We start from the raw sequence: 21094 nt of genomic DNA on the forward strand, positions 1-21094 counted from the left end.
GCAGCTGCTCAGTTTCAAAAATAAATACTTAATTAATAAACTTCAATAAAAGTGAATAATACTTGATTAAACCCATTGGGAAATGAAATGTTGCAGTTACCTTTACAGTTCTTTCTAGGTTTTCAATCAGATTTAATAGGTGTTGTAAGCTGGAAGGATCTTCTGTAGTGGTCTGTCTTGCACCAGATCTTAGATGCCTCTCAATGAAGAGGATGCATACTGTCACACATCATGTTAACTTTACAATGAATTTATAAGATGGCTTCTCTCAGTATTTTGGTAGAAAAGTTAAAGTTCTCTGTCCATTTTCAGACAGTGATTGTTAATCACTAATTGGTTTTCTGGACACTTATATGTATTTATCGAGTCTTTGCAGTATACTTCAGTCTTCATCACAGTTGTGTTGGTTTTGAAAACCCCATACAAAAATAAAATCAAGCTAATCGATCAGGAAAGGTGTTAGTTGAAGGAACATATAGCATTAAAGGTAAATTGTGTAATATTTCTATTTAAAGGTACACCGCAGACTTGTGACCTAAATAGTTGATGCATAGGAGTTATTCTAAATGACTCCTCAGGCCGGTATACAGTGCTTGACACTATCAATGCTAAAGGTGGGGCTCCCCTCTTCAAATACCAGCTAGTATTTGCTGGTTGGTATTTGCTCCTAGTATACAGTCATGTATCTTTGTTATGATTCTCGATATTCAGTGGAAGCAAAATACGGCCAGTTACAGGTCAAGCGCCACACAGTGTGCATTTAAGTACAAAAAAGTGAAAAAGCCCATCAATCGTTGGCGCTCCATTTTCTGGGACATGATTAACAGTAAAAACTTGAACTTTGTTCTTCTTTTTACCAGTGCTTACTTTGATATTTCATACCTTTTAATCATGCTTAATAGAAATATTCAAAAACATTTTGCTTCTTATTTCATGTCTACAGTTGCAACAAATGTTTTCAGCTAGTTTCTCCAAATGTTACTTTTGTGTAAAAGCATTATTAAGCATCACTAGAGCAATTTTCTTACTGCTCTTCCCACTGTTTTATTTTTCATACACCAGTGTACTCTCCATCTGCTGAGCCTTATGTGACATTTGGAAGTACAGATTACAGTAAATATTGTCACTACAGGTACTTTACACTGTTCTAATATGTATAGACCTACAAATACACAGTGTATCCCCCTCTGTTAACCCATTATGTCTTGATGTGTAACCAATTAATACATTTAAATCCTAAAACACTTAAAGGAAGATTTTTTTAAGTTTATAAATGCGGCACAGATACTGCGTTTCCACATAAGGAGTCTAGTTATGTCACAGCTTATTCCAAAAGTTGCCCCCAAAATCCTTTTTTTTTTTTTTATAACTTTATTTTTATTTTAATCATTATTAACAAACAATACATAGAAACTATAATAGACAAAAAGTACAGAACAATCGAAGCAAAAAAAAAAAAAAAAAAAAAACAGGGGGAGACTCATATTTTAGTAACTCAAAACACGTGGGGACCATCCATTTCCAAAATTAGTCCGGTATCGTTGATGTGAAGTTTGTCCATTTTTCCCATTTGTCTAAGCATTGCTGCTCCTGCGTCCTCAGCCTATGTGTTAGAAGCTCCATCTCAAATAATGAAATCACAGTCTGTATCCACTCCTTTGTGGTAGGAGGTTCAGATTTGCACCACCTCCTGGTTATCACCTTTTTAGCTGCCACCAACAGAATTTTTAACAAATAACAATCATTATTAAATATGATATTGTCCAAAAGACCAAGGTATAATACCAGACCGGACTTGGGTATTGGGTAACCCAGTATTGTTACAATCTTACTGTGTATTTCGTTCCAGAACTGAGTAATTTTAGGACAAAGCCAGAAAATATGCGCATGATTAACATTAAATTCTCCACAATCTCTCCAGCATGGCTGAGCTCTAGATTTGAATTTACTAGTAATTTTGGGTGTTATATAAAATCTGATTATATTCTTCCAACAATGTTCTCTCCAGATTCTGGAAGAGGATGTTGTAGTTTGGGTCTTCCAAATATTCAGCCAGCCTTCGTCGGTTATTAGAATATCAAATTCCCTTTCCCATTTTGTTTTAATATTCAATGTATTAGTGCCTCTATTTTCTAACAGATATTTATAGAGTAAAGACACTGTTCTTTGTTTTTTACCCTTATAGGTCTCAATCAGCATTTTGATAATCCCATTTAAATTTGGGTCTATTTTTTGTTTTATTTCTTTGTTATAGAAGTCCCTTAATTGTAGATATCTAAAGTGATCTTGAGTTCTTAGAGCAAACTCTTGCTGTAGTTCCTGGAAACTTTTAAAGTGCCCATTGTTAAGGACTACGCATAACGCTGTTAAGCCTCTTTCTGACCATTGTTTAAATCGTGTGTCTTGGATAAAATATTTATTATAGGCTGGCCACTGGATCAGACCCAACTGTTTCTCTAATTTGCATATTCGGATTATATGTAACCATTTACCCAGAGAAAAACTAGTAATGGCATTAACATTCTTTAATGTATTCTTAGTGGCCTCTATATCACCAATGATACTCCGCAGTTCTCTTCCGTTAACTCTTTGTTCAATATTTTTCCATTTCGCTTCATAATTTATGTCACTTATATTTATTATGGGAGTTATTTGGGCAGCATAATAATATTTTCTAAGGTCAGGTAAGGCCCTACCTCCTTTCTCCTTTGGTATATGTAAAGTTTCAAATTTTATTCTGGGTTTTTTACCGTTCCATATGAATCTAGAAATAATCTGGTTCCATGTTTTAAACTGTCTATCCGGGATTTCTATAGGTAATGCCAAGAAGAGGTACAATAACCTTGGTAACATGTTCATTTTTATCGCTTCAATTCTGTAGCTGAAGTCTAGTGTTAGGACATCCCACTTTCTAATATCCCTCCTAATTTCTTGGTCCACTTTAGTAAAGTTAGCTTTGTACAGATCACCTATGTTTTTCGTTAATCGTATTCCTAGGTAAGTCATCATAGTAGAGCTCCAATTTAAATTATATTTTCTACGTATTGATTCAGCCCCCAAAATCCTGAATTATTTTTGAAGAACCATGTTGATTTATAAGGATTGGCTTTAAAACAACCCAGTTTAGGTGCAGTTTCGGCTGCATCTATGGGTTTTCTCACAGGGATGATAAAAGTATTTTAACTGATGGATTCAGTCGTGCTGATTTTCAGTCAGAACTCTCAAAGATTCTTCTTAAAAAAAGAAAAAAAAAAGTTTCCAGCTCGCTCGAATCAAACACTGATGAAGCTGTGGAATTTGAAAATGTTTAATAACCAATTAATAAAGAGAATATGATCAGGACAAATGAGTTTACAATAACCATTTTCCAGCTTATATGCAACCTTGATTTGCATTTGTGCTTAGTCACTTGAAAATAAAAAAAAACAAGTGAAAGGTTTAAGAACAAGCACTTTTCTACGCCAACTTAACAGTTCTTAACACTGGCTGGATCCAAACACAATGAAGTTGTCTTTTCTGACATCAGTCCTCTCTGCTTTTCTTCTTTGATCTGTTTGACTCCAAATTGTCCTCACCGCTCTCTCTCCGTGTCTCACCTCTGTCCCCTTGTGTTGTCTGGTGATAAAGGGAGTGAAGCCGTTCTGCATTCACGTCAGCGTCCTCCGCTCCTTCACAGCACCTCATCCACGACTGAGGAACGGCCTCGATGCCATAGTGGGCCCCGGCGATGGCCCCGGCCATGCATGCTATGGTGTCTGTGTCACCTCCCAGGGCCAAACTGTATGCTATTGTCCTCTCCAGGCCACCATATTTCTCTGGAAGGTAATCCTTTGGCTGAAGGCAGTGGAGGACACAGAAGATAGCAGTGGGGACAGAGTGTAGCGCTGCAATGCCATTTCCTGGAGGTAAAACAGGGAAAAGTCTCGTACCATGTCTTTTGGTTGTGCTGTTCTTTTTACATCTCGTTGCAGGTGATGAAGCAGACTGAAAATGTTTTATCATTATCTCCTATTTATCATTCTATCTCCTATTTCTTTAATCATTTCTCTCTTTTTTTCTCTTCTTCTGTTTTTCCTCTTCTGTTCTACCTACATTGCAGTGTCCATATAATCTGTAAAACTCTCTGCATAATTATAATAAAGCAATTTATATGCATGAAATAAGCGGAACACTGTGGCGACAGCCCTACTGCTCCACTTGTAAAGGTGAAATCTGTTGGGCTCTTTTTTGCATCAAGACAATTATTCTTATTGCCAGAGAGGACACTGTAAAAAATAAAAAATAAAAAAAATAAAATAAAACAGGGAAAAGAAAAAGTTCAAAATCACTACCACTAGTGCCAATAATGCCGTAAAAACTCAAAAATATATACATATTTTGGATAGGGAGTGGCAGCCTAGGGGTTAGGGGGCATAGAGCTTGGAATCCTGAGGTTCTGAGTTTGAGCCCCATTCCCACAGACTGCCACCCTGGCTCCCTGAGCAAGACCTTTAACCCCACACTGCTCACCGGGAGCCCCACGATGGCAGCCCACTGCTCCCCAAGAGGATGGGCTAAATGCAGAGGTAAATTTCTCCAATGTGAGATTAATAAAATTCAATGGGGAATGTTGGCCTATGGGTTAGAGCAGTGTGCTTGTGCTTCTGAGAAGGTTGCAAGTACCTGGTTCGATCCCCACAACCTGAACTCTGGGTCTCTGAGCAAGACCCTTAACCCCACACTGGTCCCCTAGCTGCACAGTGGCAGCCCACTGCTCCCCAAAGGGATGGGTTAAATGCAGAGAGTTAAGTTCTCCATTGTGAGATTAATAAAGTTTTTTATCTTATATAATATATAAACTTAAGCCCTGCAGGTATTTTTCACAACCGATCCTGCCCGCATCCTCCATTTTAATTTATGCACTGCGCTGTAACATTCCATAGATCTAATTTCCTGCATATTTTAACTGCAGGTGAACAATAATCTTTCCACCTTTAATCTCAAATTCTCACGTAAACTGAGGCCAACCATAATAGATATCTGCCCAATACAAAAACAACGACAAATAAGAAAAATCTTTGAAAATATATCGGCAAAACGAATGAAACCGTAGAGAAAATTTTGAGAACAAAGGTCTAAATTTGAAATTGCTAAATAAACAAAGGGTCAGAATATAACAATAAAAAATAACACAATGAAAGTGGGACAGGTGAAGAAAAACATTGCTGGGAGACTCTGGTCTCCTATCATCACTGGTACCAAATTGGGATCAGCTGTCAATGTTAAACTGGCCCCTCTCATCTGCACTGAGCTTGGCTGGGTCGCACCAGATTCCATTCTCATTGCAGGGCTCAATCATGAACCTCTGATATTTCTTTTAATTGCTTAAAAAAAATAATAAAAAAATTGCATTTTTAATGTTGCAGAACATCGACCTTTTAGCTAAGGAGCTTACGTAAACTACAATCTCCTTTGAAAAAAAAACTACCACTGTTAAAGTGTAATTATGTTGATTTTTACTGTTTGTTTTACTATGACATAGAATTTCACAGTTCTATCAATATGTTAAAAGACTCTCAGAATGGTTTATTAATTGATTTATTTCTACCAGGCCCCCCAGATGTAAATGAAAACTTGTGAGCTTTACTGACCGAGTTCAGAGATGACTTCCTCTATACTGACTTTACTTCTGTCCATCAGGTCTCTGACTTTGTGGAGACGCTCACAGAATGGCTTTTCTGCTTCTTTTAGTCTGCAAAAAACAAAACAAATAAAAATCAGAAAACTGCTGAAAATAAACGACCATTCTCTTTTTAATCTGACGTCTAAAACCAGCTGTGATTGGTTTGTTCTGCAGGAGCCATAAAAAGTTGAATTCATCCACAACTCACATTCTGGCATCACGAAGTGCCTCCTCCTCACCCTCCACTTCTTCCATCTCAGAGATCAGCTTGCTTATGAACTGCCGAGGTACATTTAGCGCTCCCTGCAGTGAGAGATGAACGGCCAGCGCTTGCAGGACAGCTCCATTGTAACCCAGAGAGCAGGAGTGTGTGAGCATGGCACCCAGACGAGCAAACTGAGAGGGAACAAAAAGATAAACATTTGGGTGATGATGTGGGTCTTTGTTTTTCACATCGTGAGGTCACCACTCACCCGTTTAACTTCAACCAAGTCAGGAAAAGCCAAGGCGAAGGGGGCGGCTCTCATCGCCCCGCCGTTTCCAAATGAGCCCCGACCGTTGAACTGATCCCTCGCTGGTTGGAAGACGTCGGCGAGCTGAGGGGAGGCAAGCTTCTTCAACACCTGGATCACTCCAGAACCATAACCACGGCCCGGCGAGGCGCTGTACTCCTTCGCAAACCTACAGGGATGAAAGATGGGTGTTCTGATATAAGCCTTGATATAATTATAAATATTTATAAATCCTGATAAAGCCTTGAAATCACCAGTCAAGTTGGAGATGGTGTCATTTTACCTGCGGGCCAAGTCCTGCTCATCAAACCCCGACCGGTTCAGAAGAGACTGGACCACACAACGCGTCATCGCCGTGTCGTCGCTGTATTCAAGGATGCCTTCCAAATACAGATTAAACATTTTACTCATCTGGATACTTATGAACTCCAACTAACTTGCCTCCCTCTACTCTAGATCAGTACAGGACAGACTCCAACTACTTTGTGTAATTTTGCAGTAATACACCTGAAAAATAATTTAAAATCCTATCTGGGGTTCCTCAAGGCCCTAATTTCAGGCCACTTTTATTCAACGTGCAAAATTTCAATAATACACATATATATATAAAAAAAATGGTGTTACCTTATTTTACAAGTTTAAAAATCTCCTCTTGACAAATCAACAAAAAGATAGATAGCATGCAGGAACTGGCAAAGGTGCCCATACTCCTTGAACTTTTTCACACTACTACAACTACAATGTATTTGATACTATTAAACCAGTAATGTGAATTGTGACTGAGTGGAGGAAATAACATATTTTTTTTTACAAATAAGTGTTTGCATATTATTGCTTCCCTACTGAGTGACCAACGGATTAAACCAGATGCTAGTTAAGAGTGTAGAAAACTCCTCTTTGTACAAAAATTACAGTCAAACTGGATGGAAAGAAGTGGTGGATATAAATACTTATTCTTTCCATAGATTCTAAAATTAGATCTATACTTCCCCACTGTAGCTGTTAGGGGTGTAAATCCAACCCATCATGGCGATTCCATTCAGTATCAATTTCCTGACCCAACGATCAAGAATACATCATCTTCTTTTTCCTCCACCACGTCTCTCTTGCCTCCCGTTTACGCGAGTGAGTGTGTGCAAGCAGAAAGTAGCGGCTAAAGGAAGCGAGGTAGGAGGGTAAAATAGGTTTCGCGCTACAGGGGTCAGAATTACGTCCAGGAAAATGGGTAAAAATAAGCCGGAGAAAAAAAAAGCACGGATCGATACTCTTGCATCGGATTGTCGACTGTTGCATCGATACAAAACGATAATTATTTTCACCCCTAATAGCTGTGGTTGAATTTTTAGGATTATCCTGCTGGAAAGTAAACCCAAGACTATTGCAGCCTCCAACATGTTTCCTTCCACAACTATCCTGCAGTGATAGTTTATTACGGATCTTAACTTCCAATCATCTTAAACTTTGCATGGGTCAATAAAAAAATTATATATATTAGGGTTTGCAGTTTTAATACCATAAAATTTAAGCATATCTTAAATCAGACTGAATACTTTCATAAAGCACTGTGGTAATATATTTAAAAAGCAACATACATTTAAATAATGAAATAACTCAGATTGGTTCCATATTTAGAAAAGGAGAAAATTTAAAATCCGGTTTTTAAATCTACTCCTGTTAAAGGCTGAAGTAGTTTCCATGATCCTAAACATAGGAACAGATTCACCTGAAATGATCAAATGGGGATTCTGATTCTGAATCAGGATTTCCTTTTAAATGAGTGAAACACATAAAAAGCAATGATTGCAGGAAACAATTCAATAGTAGTAGAAATCCCCACTGCTGCATCAAAAAATGATGCATCAATCATTTTATGATTTATTTTCTCTGCAAATTTTAATGTTGTAATGATCATTATTACTGGAATGAAATCTGACAAGGAAAATTTGGTTGCATCTCAACCCAATGGGAACACATTGTGACAGAAGGCTGATATTCAATGCATCTAGATGCAAATTATACTTAAATGGATGAAAAGCCTACAGTTCCCTTTGGTTTCATCTTCCAGGCCGCTGAGATGCTGCAGCACGCTCTCCATCGGAACCTCCTCCGCTCCTTCAAACTCTCCACCGACGCAGTCTCCGAGCACAGCCGCTACCAGAGCCCCTCTGAAGCGGGACAAAGAGGCCGGGCCTCCCGCTGCCGAGGCCGCCGCTCTCACCGCCGTCATTGCCATTCATCCGCCGGAGAAGCGACTCCACTCCTCTGTTTGCCGCTAGACTGAGGGCGACAACAACAAATGTCCTTCCTGGACTGGTTAAGTTCCCGGTGAAAGGTTCTGACAGTCTAGCATAGAAACTGTCAACCTAGAATTCGTTTCGAGTAATAATTACCATAGAGCAGCTTCTTGTACGCATGTGTCTAAGCGATAAAAATACCACCTATTACCAAGCACTATCTAATATGTGCGCACGAAAACTTGTGTTATTTTATTTTGATTTTTTTTCTAGTGATCTTCCAGAAACTGATATCTTTGTTTGTACTGCGCTTTCAGACGCAAAATGTAGAAGACAGCTTTTCTTCTGACCGTATTTTGAGGTATGTTCATTCTAGTTGGAAACTGTTATACTTAGTTTTTCTAAATTCCCCCAAATGGCAGATTTTTTTTTCCTTTTAGAAATGTAATATTTATAAAAGGACAAGATTTCTTCATTTTGTTAAGGAGGCGGAACTATATTTTAAACCAATAACGAAAATTCTTCATGACGGATTATGTATATGTATATATATATATATATATATATATATATATATATATATATGTGTATATTATATATATATATATATATATATATATATATATATATATATATATATATATATATATATATATATATATATATATATATATATATATATATATATATATATATATATATATGGTATACTAGTAGCTATTATATCCACATTGTGTTTGTAAAACATCTATTTTCACAGATGTCCATACAGTACATTTACACACAAACATTGCACTGAAGTGAAAACTTATCTGCATTGGAACATAAGCCTACCTTGTAAACGCATAAAAAGATCATAAAATATTTTACAAAAACTTTTGAAATGTTTGAAATTGTTAGAATAGCCTACATAAACAGATTTGGTCAATTGTTTGTTGGAGTTTCCAAAATATCTCAAGCAGGTTTAGTTAATTTTTCTGTATTTGATCAGAGTGGTTGTTCATCTCAAACAATGCTTTAAGATTTACAGCAGTCCAATTTGGGCTTCAGGGCAGTATGTAGCTAGCCTGGGTGTCATTCCGAACTTAGTCCCACCCACAACGTCTAAGGTCGGGAAGTTCGGTCTGGCATTGCTCAAAAGTATAGCGCAAGTATGCTCGCACAATATCTTCTTATTATAGGCGTGCAACTGCACGCTTTGATTTTTGTTGACAACAACTATGCGTCGCTTAACATACGTCACGCACTCCGTTGCTCTTATTGGTTGTAGATCTATCCAATTGAGTGCAGAGGCTTTTTTTTCCTGGTTCGTTCGAAACACGCCCCATAATCACAGCTCTATGGAGCAGTATCAGACTCATATTCTGACTAGAATTGAGTAGGACTACGTCAGGCTAGTAGTATGTAGCATCACATAGCACAAGCTGTGTGGCTCTCCTGGGTATAAATGCCATTTGTCAGTGCTACAGGGATGTGGTTCCCATCGGCGTCGCCAGACCCCATTTACTGGGGCACGTGCCCCAGTATAAATGAGCTGTGCCCCAGTATAAATCTCATGAATATTTGCAACAGTGATACATTTTTTTAATGCATCAATTTAGATAATTCCAACGGGAGGAGACGTATATTTCTACTCAAACCCCACAGCTGGCAAATGCTCTGAGCCTTGCCATCCACTCCCCATCTCCCATACCTTCATTGCTCTTTGGTCATTCTTTGCCTCCCATTTTGCTTTAAGAAATTCTAGGAACCACTGGAGAAGAGAGTGTTTGGAACACCAGAAACAATCAGATCTCTAATATAAGTTGGAGCTTGGTTGTTTATGGCTTTATAGGTGAGAAGGGGGATTTTGAATTCTATTCTTGTCATGATTCCTGGCATGAGTGCTGGTTTGATTCAGGATTCAACACACCTGTAAGCTCTGCTCAGCCTCCATCAGATTTTCCCTCTTAACTAACTGTATAACCAGCTCTCAGACCAGTGACTAGTGCCAGATTATTACAAGTATTTCTGTAAACCTGCCTGCCTGCCTGACCCCTTGTCTTAGTGTCTTTTGGATCTCTGACCTGTATTCTGTGTTGCAATTGCTGATTCTGGTGAATCTCTCCCAACCAGCGCCAGTTTCATTCCAATAAACTGTTTAAACGTCTCTTGCTCCGGTTAAATCTTGGTCTTCCATTATCTGGTCATTGTAATTCTGGATTTAACAGGAAGCCATTAAAAGGAAGCTAAAAATGGAGGAATATGTACAAATTTTAAGGTTTTTATCAGAACTATAGCTGCAAAAGGAACAAATATAAAAGTCATTGAATGCAAGTGAATTTTATTAAAGATTAAAATTAAGCTTTGGTCTCAGATAAGGAAAAGCATAACAGGAAGTGAAGCCTCCACTATGGTAGGTTTTTCTTCTCTTGTGTCAATTTCCAGATGATGTTGCACAGATTTCAATGGTCTGAAGCTTTTTCCACACCTCCTGCACATGTGGGGACTCTGGTGTGGATATGTAGATGACTTTTCAGAGAAGATCTATGACCAAAGCTTTTCCCACACTGATGGCAGACGAAAGGCTTTTCGCCGGTGTGAATGGGTAGATGGCAATTCAAATCTCCTTTCTGGCGGAATTGCTTTCCACACTGATGGCAGGCGAAAGGCTTTTCGCCGGTGTGAATGAGTAGATGGTAATTCAGATGTTCTTTCGTGCAAAATTGCTTCCCACACAGATGGCAGAGGAAAGGCTTTTCGCCGGTGTGAATGGCGAGATGGTAATTCAAATGTCCTTTCTGGCGGAACTGCTTCCCACACTGATGGCAGACGAAAGGCTTTTCGCCGGTGTGGATAAGCAGGTGTCTTTTCAAATTATGAAATCTCTTAAAACCTTTTCCACAGTGGTCACAGCGATGTACTGATTCCTCAGAGATATTCAGCTGTTCCAGGTCTCTGTTTTCCACATGCTGCTGAACTTCACAAAATTGTTCCACATTACTGATATCCATCTGTAAGAGAACAAAAACGAAAAATCCATCAATTATTTGGCACCACTGAATAAAGTGTAAACCCTTTTTGATGCCTAATGTGGACCAAAATTATGGTTCTTCATAAGAAAAGTTTCAACTCAGAATTACTTACTGGAGCTTGAGACATTTCTTGGATGTGTATGTCAGTGTTTTCTCTTTGTTTTTTGACTATCCTGCTTAAAGAAGAACAATTTAGTTATTACATACCTTATACATGATAAAGTCAACACATTATCTTCAATTTACAACTGTACAAGTACACAAAGAGCAGTTAATAAGTTATTACACAAATAAACATATCATGAAAACCCACAGTTAGTTGTTATTTATAATAAATGTTTTTAATTAGTTTAATTTCCTCTACCTTGTGGTTCCCTAATTAAATATTTATAGCATCAGTCTCAAAAGAGAGAGTTTTCTTACCTTTAATGCTGTGAAGTTGACTGCTTGCCTGCTAACTGTCTTTCTACGAATCAGAGATCTACACTTTTAAAAAATGCTTATTTTTTTAGTGTAAACAAGTGTTAAAAACAATCTGAAAAGTCCAGTATTTATTCAAAAGAAAATAAAAATAGATAGCATTGCATGTCCTCATACATTCTGGATATCCCACCTCATGACAGTGCACTGCCATTACAGAAGAGATAAACAACTGCATAGTAACGACCAGTGGTGGGCTGCGAGGGCCTTCAAAGCCTTCTCTGCTGGCCTAAAATCAATCAGAAACACTAACATAGATTCTCAACCTAAACTTTAATTTTCTTCTTTCCAGCTCTATCAATTTATTCAAAAAACAATTAATTCTCTTAATTTTGTAACGTTTCTCTTGATTACTGAGCTGCTTCTTTTACATTTATGTGGTCTCTATATTTTTTGTCCAATCGGATTTCAGCCTTAGTGCATTGCTATGTAAATCAAATCTGCCCAGGACCTTCAGAATCAGCAGTACTGGCTGATGTTAGCTAACAATATTAGTGAGGAGCATTTTCTTCAACCAATAATATTTCCGATTTGGGGGCAGCTAGAGGGCCCACACATTTGTTAGCATTTTCTGTCCTCTGATTGGTCAGTTAGAGCAAAATATTTACAGCCAAGTTAAGCTAACGACAATCTGCATTTTAGATTTGCTCTTGTTAAAAGTTCTTCTGATCCTTAATGGAGATACAAAGACTTCCTGCACAAAGACAGGAAGAAGGATTTTGTTTGTAAATTATCAGCACCTTTTGTGAGTGTTATATATATTTTATTTTAACACTTAATCTCCATTTTACCTGGTAATTAGATGCATATTGAATTTGAAAGGCTCCCGATGGTGTAAATGTGTCAGAGCTGTGGTTATGAGGTAGAGGATTGCGGTTCTCTTAACTGGGCTTCTTGTTTAATTGATCTTAGCGTTCTCGCTCACACTAATCTTTGTCTCAGTTATACCTGCGCTTGTTGCATTTCATATTTGAATACTATTGATCGTTTCTTTTGTTAAAATGTGAAAGTGGTGATATTAACCCCTTGACACCCATCATTGCACATTGACATCCAAATATATATATATATATATATATATATATATATATATATATATATATATATATATATATATATATATATATATATATATATATAGAGAGAGAGAGAGAGAGAGAGAGAGAGGTGGGCATAGATACATTTTTCAAATTCTAGATTAATCTCACTGTTACCTTAGAATTAATCTAGATTAAAATGGGTCATTTGTTTTCTGCCAAAGGGTTTCATTAATCAGAATCAGAATTACTCTATTTACTTTAATAATCCCTTGTGGGAAGAAAAGGAATTAAATAAGGATAAGAATAAAATAAGATAAGGGTAAGAATAAAATATGATAAGGATGTTATGTGTGTGCTACCTAAATAATAAGGGAAAGTAAGTCTTTGAACAGGTTTCTCTAATCAGATGGTGCATTAGACCAGGAGCTCATTTCCTGTTTCCAAAGTGCATCACATAATACCACTGAACCAACATTTTCATAAAGCGTCCCACTGCAGCAAGAGCAGCAAAATTACGTCTGCTGCTTCATTTTTGCTGCAGAAGACGCGATTTTGCTGCGCCTGCTGCGTCCAGTGTGAACGTAGCATAAGAGTAAAATCTGTACTGGCATATTTAGAATTCTAAGAAAGGGTTGTTTATTTAATGGTATGCGAGTTTGTTTGTTTTTTGTTTTGTTTTATTATTCTTAATTTAAAATTTTGCCAGTCGTTCACACACCTTTCCAGTAGGTGGCGGTAATTTACCTTTAGAGTTGTTTGCCAATCGCCAATAAACCAGAGAAGAAAGGAGAGGAAGCCTGCATTCAAGTTGCATTTGGGGTGTGTTGGAAAAACGGAATACCTTAAATGAACCAAGTTACCCTGTAGACCCAGAGACTGGTTTCAGGAAACTCCGAGCTCCCGTAATTAGACATTTTAGTAAATATTTTGTCAGTTTAAATACAAGAAAGGTATTATTTACTTATATACACCGTCAGGGGTTAAAAAAACAAGGAGCACTTCATCTGAGCGTTACGGTAAAGCTTTTTTGTTGTTCAAGAACTTGTTAATACAATAAATAAATACAGCATCTGTGTTGCTTTATGGACTACCATGTTGCTTATATGAAAAAAATTAAACTAGGTAATTTGGATCAAGTGTAGCATCTTTATTGGCGCTCCGTTTGACGCTCCATTGAAAAGGAGGAGGAGGGCATCTGGAAGCGCGGTGTCTGCAGCATAATTAAAACATGGCGGACTCGGAGGAATTTAGACTTAAACGTTTAAAGGTAAGAAACTAGAAACGAAGACGATAAATGCTCCCGGTGGCCCGATGAAAGCTAAACAAGGCTTCCTTTTCGGCTTTTTAGTTGTAGCCCAGAAAGCTTCCGGGTGGAGAGTAGCATTTGGAGCTAGCATCAGTTAGCTTGCTACTTGGTGGCTCTGCTTAGCATCCTGTTTCAGGGAGAGAAAAAAACGTTAAAGGGTTACAAAAATAAAGAATTCTCCCAATTTTACTGATATTTCCATAAACCTTTAGAGCTTTCGCTGAGATATACATGCAGGTTATGTTGCTGTTTTGTCCTGTTCTCGCGTGGCCCTCCACTGCTGTGAACAATAAATAATACAGATTGTATTGATTTTATACAATTTCTTCCCAATAACAATAAGCCTTAAAGTTTCCTCCTTACAAATATTTTGACAAAATGTTGTGTACTGGTTAATTATTGGTTTAATAATAAAATGTAAATGTGACAACATTGCTTATTGTTAATAGTTTCTCTTTAACATCTTTGGACATATCAGGGCCTGGAACCATTGAGCAGCATTGGGCCCCACCACAGCTTGGGGGCCAATATTGTATATGAAGGCTCTCCCAGGGTTAAGATTATCTTCTATGAAACTGGGTTTTTACAACATGCTGCTAAATGGAGCATTGTCCAATCTGACCCAAACCCAGCTTTAAAAATAGTACAAAAATCCTCAACTTTGGTTAAAGTAAGACCATTGGTAAGCCCAGTCTAAAAGCTTTGTAAAGCAGTGTAAAATCAGCTTTGATTAATGTATGGATTTCATTGTAATAAAAGCTGAACATGTTAGCAGAGGCGTAGCCAGAAATATTATTAAGGGTGGCCAGGCAATAACCAATGTACACTGAGGGGTGGCCGAAAGTGGATGGGGCGATGATTAAGTAAGGGTGGCCATCTAGCTCCATCCCTGCATGCTAGATTTTGGCTTTTTATTTCAAATGCAGTCCAAAACATATTCTCAGGTAGTTGTTAATCATTATCCTCCCCCTTTGTGATTAACACTATGGATCAAAACCCCACAGTACTACGCTTCCTCATCCATTACATGATAGTGTGTAGTGTTATTGGTCCTTAAAGTATTTCCATGCCTATTCCTACTATATCTCTTCAGATTGTGGCTGACCATAAAGAGCCCCTCGTTGAAATAGGGCTGAAACAATGAATCTTGATTAATCGATTATTGAAATCATCGTCAACTAATCTAGTACTCGATTAATCATTAAATGGAATATGGAGACTTTAAAACATGCCTTTAGTTGACAGAGCAACCTACTAATAGCAATAAATATACCAAAATTGAAAACAAAATAAAATGGATATAAACATTTTTTATTTAAATATGTATGCATATGTATGTTTATATAGCCTTTTATGTGCTAAATATTTTGCTCTCTCTCAGCTTGAATGAACCACAAGCCTAACTCATTAGTTTTTAACTGCTTTCCACAGAGATGTCACCGACAGTAAAGAGATGCTGGTGAGACCTGAAATGGTTCGTTTATAGCTGATCAATAAAGCAAAATCTATATCTACTCTAGGTGTCTGCAACCTTTACAATCCAAATATCCATTTTTGACTTCAGTCCAGCCAAAAAAAATGTTCAGAGCCACAAACATTACATTAGCTTTTTTTTTTTTTTTTAAGAAAATATTAAATATTTCTATATTAAGTAAATATCTACCAAATGAATGTAAGAAAATATATAATGAATCTTCCATGGGTTGCTGAAATTTTAGGAAAATAATGTAAAGAAAAAAAACATTTCCAACTTCAAAACAAAATGAAAAATATATTTGTCATATTTAGTCATTTCATTTTAGCAAATTCCATGCAATTAGAAAGCAACTGAAGAAAAAGCTAACCAGCATTTTGTAGTGTATATATTCTTCATTATAATAGCTGGCTCCACGTCATTTATAGATGGTGATGAAGATCGATTGATTGTCTGAAGAGCCGCTTTCATGCTTCTGAGCCACAGGTTCCAGACCGTTGATCAGGTCACTAATGACTGGTTAGCTTAAAATCCAGTCTGCTGGCTGTTTCCTAACACAAATCCTTTTCAATATGAGAAAGTAAACTTGAAAACTTCCGTCTACTATGAGTTACCAACAAGAATTTAAAAGATGTCTATCTCCTCAAATTTTATTAGAATCAGTTTTGATATGTGACTTTAATTTTGGTCAGATTAGAGAAGATCTACTGAAAACTTTTGCTATAAAGTTATAGACACAAAGGCAGTGCTTCACTTTGGATCCATTTTTAATGAAAAAAAAAATACTTTTTTTAGACATTTTGCTAATTTTGTTTTGCACCTTATTTTCTGGAAGCAGACCTAACCAACGTATTTTCCTGTGTCCAGCATGAGGAGCAGATGTCCCGGATGTTCGATGAAGTGATGGGGCTGGGAGAGTTTGCAGACTCCTCCAGGGGCTCTGTGGCTTCTTCCAAGAGTGGCGGTCAAACAGAATCCAAAGGCCCAGAAGAAACTATAGGACAAGGGGAAAACCAGCAAGTTGAAGACGATAGCAATTCAAGCAGACAGGAGAAAAAGACAGAGGGGACGGAAGAGACAAGTCTTCCGCCCATAGCTGCATCCTCTTCTAAAAAACCCTCATTTAATATAGTAAGGAGTGAAAGAGGAGGTGGGGGGAGTGGTGGAGCGGCCTTTGATGATGCACTGGACGGCCTCCCCTCCTATGGACCTGAGGAGGAGGATGAGGACTGGCACTATGCCCTGCCAATGGGCTCTCTGGAGGATGTTGATGTGGGTAAGGCCAGCAAAATAAGTAAAGTTGGACAGGAGAACAGTGCTTCCGGGGTCACCCCGTTAGCTGGAAAAGCTGTAGCTGAAGAGGAAGATCAACAGAATGATGGGAGCGCTGAATCTGCAAACACCTCCCACTCCTCCCAGGACCACACCCAGGACAACAGCAGAGGTAAAAAGATCGAACGAAGGTCAATAAAAGGAGGTTGTTAGAATCTGTCAAAAGATTTTAAGATCAGGAGTGTTTTGTGAAGGAGGCTTTTACCACTTTCCCACTGGCTGAAAAGTGGCAGTGGGAACATCCCACCCGTGTCTACCTTCATAAAAACCACTCGGCCAGCAACGCGTGTTAAAATTTTTAGGGCCATACACGGCACTGTCCAACTATAGTCCAACTCATATTCTCATAGCCAAAAATATAGTTAAAGACTAAGAAACAGAATTAAAATAAGCTGCTTTAATTTGAGCAATGATAACATAAGACTATAAATACAATCTACATTTGGTTGCTGATTTGGATATTGCCTCAAATTCTTTCCCTTTTTTTTTGTCCTGCTGTTGCTGGAGCCCTGACTCTCCTTCACATTGCAGATGCTGCATCCTACCCCTGTTACATCCTTTGTGAGGTTGATCCACACCTGATAAGCCCCCTCTACCTGTGAAATGAATACATATACATTTAGTTTGTTTTGCTAAGTAGATTTAAATCGTACAGATGCACATTTGAAAATTAAAACGAGGCTGCATACAGCTTAAAGTGAAAACACAGTGCCTAATGAGAGGTGTTTTGTATCTGATTCATTTTTTAAAAATCATGCACAAAACACCTCAGAAATATGTTTCTCTTAATTAAAAGGAACTGAACAGTTCCTTTCTCAACTGAACACAAGGGACTAAACTAGATTTAAATAGAAATGATGCAGCTTTAAAACTTGTAAGCAGGATTACAGCACAATATATAAGTTGGAGCCTTTTAAAAATTAGTTCTACTTCTGAATTTATGAGCCCTGGTACAGCCTGCATGAAGTGTAGTGTGACACAGTATGATAATTTTATTTTCCTTTTAAGAGGAAGAACTTACACAGCTAAAACTCGTGTGCTCTCCTTAAAAGTGTAGTGGGGGATTTTCGTGAATTTTTTAAAAGACCGGCCCTCTCCATTTAATAAAAATAAATAAATAAATAAAAAGGCACATGCATAACCCTGTACCCACTCCTGAGAGGGAACGCCTATTAAACGCGTGCGAGAGCGTGCGCAAGCCCAATAAATAACCTTATCTTCCCTGGAAAGTTACAATATAGAAATAGATCATTTTTAATAGCAGTGAAGTGAAATGGATTTCTCTATATAGCATCCCAAACTTTACCCGTCGAGTAGAAACTTTCCAACCGAGGCATCGCTGAGAAGCCAACGCCGTGCTTTCAGTGTACGCCATCAAGTAAAAGAATGTCCCAGAAACACTCTGGCCTTTCTCTTCTTCTCATACACTTCATAGGCACTTTTTATCTTACAACCCTTTTTCAAAGAACCGCTGTGAGAAAGACAAGCTTCAATGACTGGTTGAAACCGTAGCTCACCGCATATATGACTGAAAGTGCGCATGCGCAGAAAAAGATAACTCACTGGGGACGAGCATGTAGGACAGCCTTACGTAAACGTATCACCAGAATGATTGATAATTAGGAGGAACTCTTATTTTGATAATCCACCTGGAAAATGAAAATCCTCCACTACACCTTTAGTGCGCCCTCATACCGTTTTTCCATGGGAACGTTTATTGTCGTGGGGCACTAAATTGTGGTTTTACAAAATCACAGCTTACCATGAAGTAAACTGCATATTTTCTCCCTCCATCCAACTGTGTTCTTACACTAGAAGCATCTGTGTGAGTGTATGTGTTTGCGAGCAGGGGTGGTGCAGAGAGGCCCACCGAGTTGAGGGGCAGAGGAGCAGAATAAATGAACCTGCCCAAGTTTGTTTCCGCTTTTTACAGCAAAAATTTTTTTTATATAAAATCTGCTCACTGGTTTATTGGTGGGGCTCTAAAAAAACAATAAATTTCCATTCAGAAGGAAATTTCTTGGGATTGTGAATAATTTTGTTTTTAACTTTGTGTCTAGATAGTGTTGGATCTTCCATGTTGGGGTATAGCTAGCTACTGTAGAAGTATTCTGAATTCTTCTATGAATAATAGACATTTTCTTGTTTTTGTTTTGCCCCTTTTTCCACTGATCACCAATGTACTCATAATTAATAAAAAATATTTTTTCCTGTGGACATCTCTTATGATGTTTGCTGTAGTATAAAAGTGAGCTCTATTGTCACCTTGTTAACTCACATTCTTTCCTTAGTGTTAGATGACCAAAACCAGGCGGAGGAGACCCAAGACAGTCAGCAGGAAGAGGTAAGGATCTAAACAGCATATGAAATGGTGTAAAGCTCAAACTGCTTCCAGATATTCATAAACACTCTGTTTCAGACAACAGAAAATGCTAATCCCGGGGATCGTAATCCCCCGTCTCCCAAGACAACCATTAAAGATGAGCCAATTGATGAAGGCTACGATGCTGCTTTGCTTCCTCAGACCTCCAGTAAGCAAATCAAGGAGGAGCTGGAACAAGAGGTAGGAATTTATTTTAAATTCTGATCTAAACATAGTTTTCTCTACATATAATCTACTTGTTTTCTTTTCTTTTTTTCAATCTAAACAAAATTCTAAGCTATTAAGTACACTGTGATTCAACAGCTTGTGATTCCTTTCTGACTTTATTAGCATCAGATGATCACAAGTTTTGTAAACTTCTTAGGATCATGCAGTTTGGCAGATATGTTGCACTGCAAAGCTGTAAGTGATTCAACTCACACTTTCAATCAGGTTGAGATTTAGACTTGGAAGAGTACATTATGAATAAACCCCCATCATTTTACTTTTAAGGGCAGTTTGCATGTTTTAAACTTGATTTATTGTTGTTGATGGTGTAAACCTAAGTCCCATACATTAGAGACTTGATATCTATTCATCAATAATGTTCCTCACCATAGAATCAAATTTAGATTTAAGTCAACATCTCTGTTCTTGAGGCCGGAGCTCATATTTAATTGCATTTTAAAGTAGAGCCATAGTATAAATTTTTTGTATCTGTTGTGTAATGCTACCTTTTTTCCCCCTTTGACTTCCTAGGAAATAAGACTTGTATTTGGATTAGATTCAAAGTAAAAAGGAAAGCATTTAAATGACAGAAAGAGAGGGAAGATTTATATTTGTTGACGTTTTCAGTGATCGGTCCCTATAGCAACAAATATTGTCAAAGTATTCTCTCACCTGCTTTGACTCGCATTTGATCTTAACTGACGAGGCTCTAATTCATCCCAAAGGTTTTCTATTGAGTTAAGGTCAGGACTCTTTGCAGACCAGTCAAGTTCATTCACACCAGACTTTGCCATCCATGTCTAAAATTCTAGAATTGCAATCCTTAAAAGCTCAAAAAAATTGTTAGAGGGGGCTTTTTTCAGTAGCGCAGTGATTAACGCGCATGACCCATGTACAGAGCCCCTAATCACTACTGTTCTGGGTGCTAATAACATTTTCAAGGAGCTTCAGCAGCAGTACCGTTGTCACAAATATCATATTTATAGTCTCCACACTGCAGAGATATTGGAATCTGTGCTTAAATGTCAGCCAAACCCATTTGCACAGGGACAAATAAAACCTTTCAATAAACCAAACATTACCCACCACATATCTGACTCAATAACCATGAAAAAAAACGATTTTCATTAATTTGAGACGAAACTATTCACAATCTTGTAATATATTAAACTGCACTTACAATATTCGCCACTCGACTCACAATGAATGACGGGCTACCCAAGGCAACGGAGAAGACACTAGACCTGTCCTTCAAAAGGGGCAAAAAAGTAGGATGCATTTGTCAGGCTCATACCGTCTTCCAATCTGGGCAGGGCATGGTGCCGCACTATAACGTAAATAGCTCATCGAATCTGGCCTTCTGAAGAAAGACGCTGAATTCGAACTCAGCTTGTTGAAGAACCACCCACATAGAAGTTAGCAGTGGGATGAGTATGCTAAAAAAAAGCTT

General features: G+C 37.8%; 3 protein-coding genes across 9 annotated transcripts in view; 1 reads left to right on the forward strand and 2 right to left on the reverse strand.

The window, feature by feature from the left end:
* Positions 1-3291: 3291 nt before the first annotated feature.
* Positions 3292-8469, reverse strand: adprs (ADP-ribosylserine hydrolase). The gene is made up of 6 exons (XM_038272228.1): positions 8215-8469; positions 6458-6554; positions 6136-6343; positions 5871-6058; positions 5631-5731; positions 3292-3899 (listed from the first exon to the last, which is right to left on the reverse strand). Exons 1-6 carry the CDS (start codon positions 8405-8407, stop codon positions 3523-3525), a joined length of 1164 nt encoding a protein of 387 aa, XP_038128156.1. The 5' UTR covers positions 8408-8469; the 3' UTR covers positions 3292-3522.
* Positions 8470-10714: 2245 nt separating this feature from the next.
* Positions 10715-12602, reverse strand: LOC119776135 (gastrula zinc finger protein XlCGF9.1-like). 3 transcript variants are annotated; one of them, XR_005279742.1, is made up of 4 exons: positions 12169-12602; positions 11846-12121; positions 11535-11595; positions 10715-11401 (listed from the first exon to the last, which is right to left on the reverse strand). XR_005279742.1 is itself a non-coding variant. In XM_038274407.1 (2 exons), exons 1-2 carry the CDS (start codon positions 11547-11549, stop codon positions 10853-10855), a joined length of 564 nt encoding a protein of 187 aa, XP_038130335.1. In that variant the 5' UTR covers positions 11550-11664; the 3' UTR covers positions 10715-10852. The 3 variants fall into 3 exon arrangements, 1 of the variants encoding a protein (XP_038130335.1); XR_005279747.1 differs by having other exon boundaries at positions 11535-11598; XM_038274407.1 differs by lacking the exons at positions 11846-12121; positions 12169-12602 and having other exon boundaries at positions 11535-11664.
* Positions 12603-13732: 1130 nt separating this feature from the next.
* The window catches only part of LOC119774632 (zinc finger MYM-type protein 4-like), a 29632-nt gene continuing 22270 nt past the window's right edge, over positions 13733-21094 (forward strand). Inside the window, exons 1-5 of one of the 5 annotated variants that reach the window (XM_038272254.1) lie at positions 13768-13958; positions 14065-14209; positions 16590-17166; positions 19346-19398; positions 19474-19617. In XM_038272254.1, coding sequence (XP_038128182.1) covers positions 14171-14209; positions 16590-17166; positions 19346-19398; positions 19474-19617 — 813 coding nt within the window. In that variant the 5' untranslated portion in view covers positions 13768-13958; positions 14065-14170. The other 4 variants (XM_038272280.1, XM_038272285.1, XM_038272271.1 and 1 more) reach the window with 4 other exon arrangements.

The sequence above is a fragment of the Cyprinodon tularosa genome, unplaced genomic scaffold (genome assembly GCF_016077235.1).
Source record: "Cyprinodon tularosa strain WSP-4 unplaced genomic scaffold, ASM1607723v1 ctg120, whole genome shotgun sequence".
NCBI lineage: Eukaryota > Metazoa > Chordata > Actinopteri > Cyprinodontiformes > Cyprinodontidae > Cyprinodon > Cyprinodon tularosa.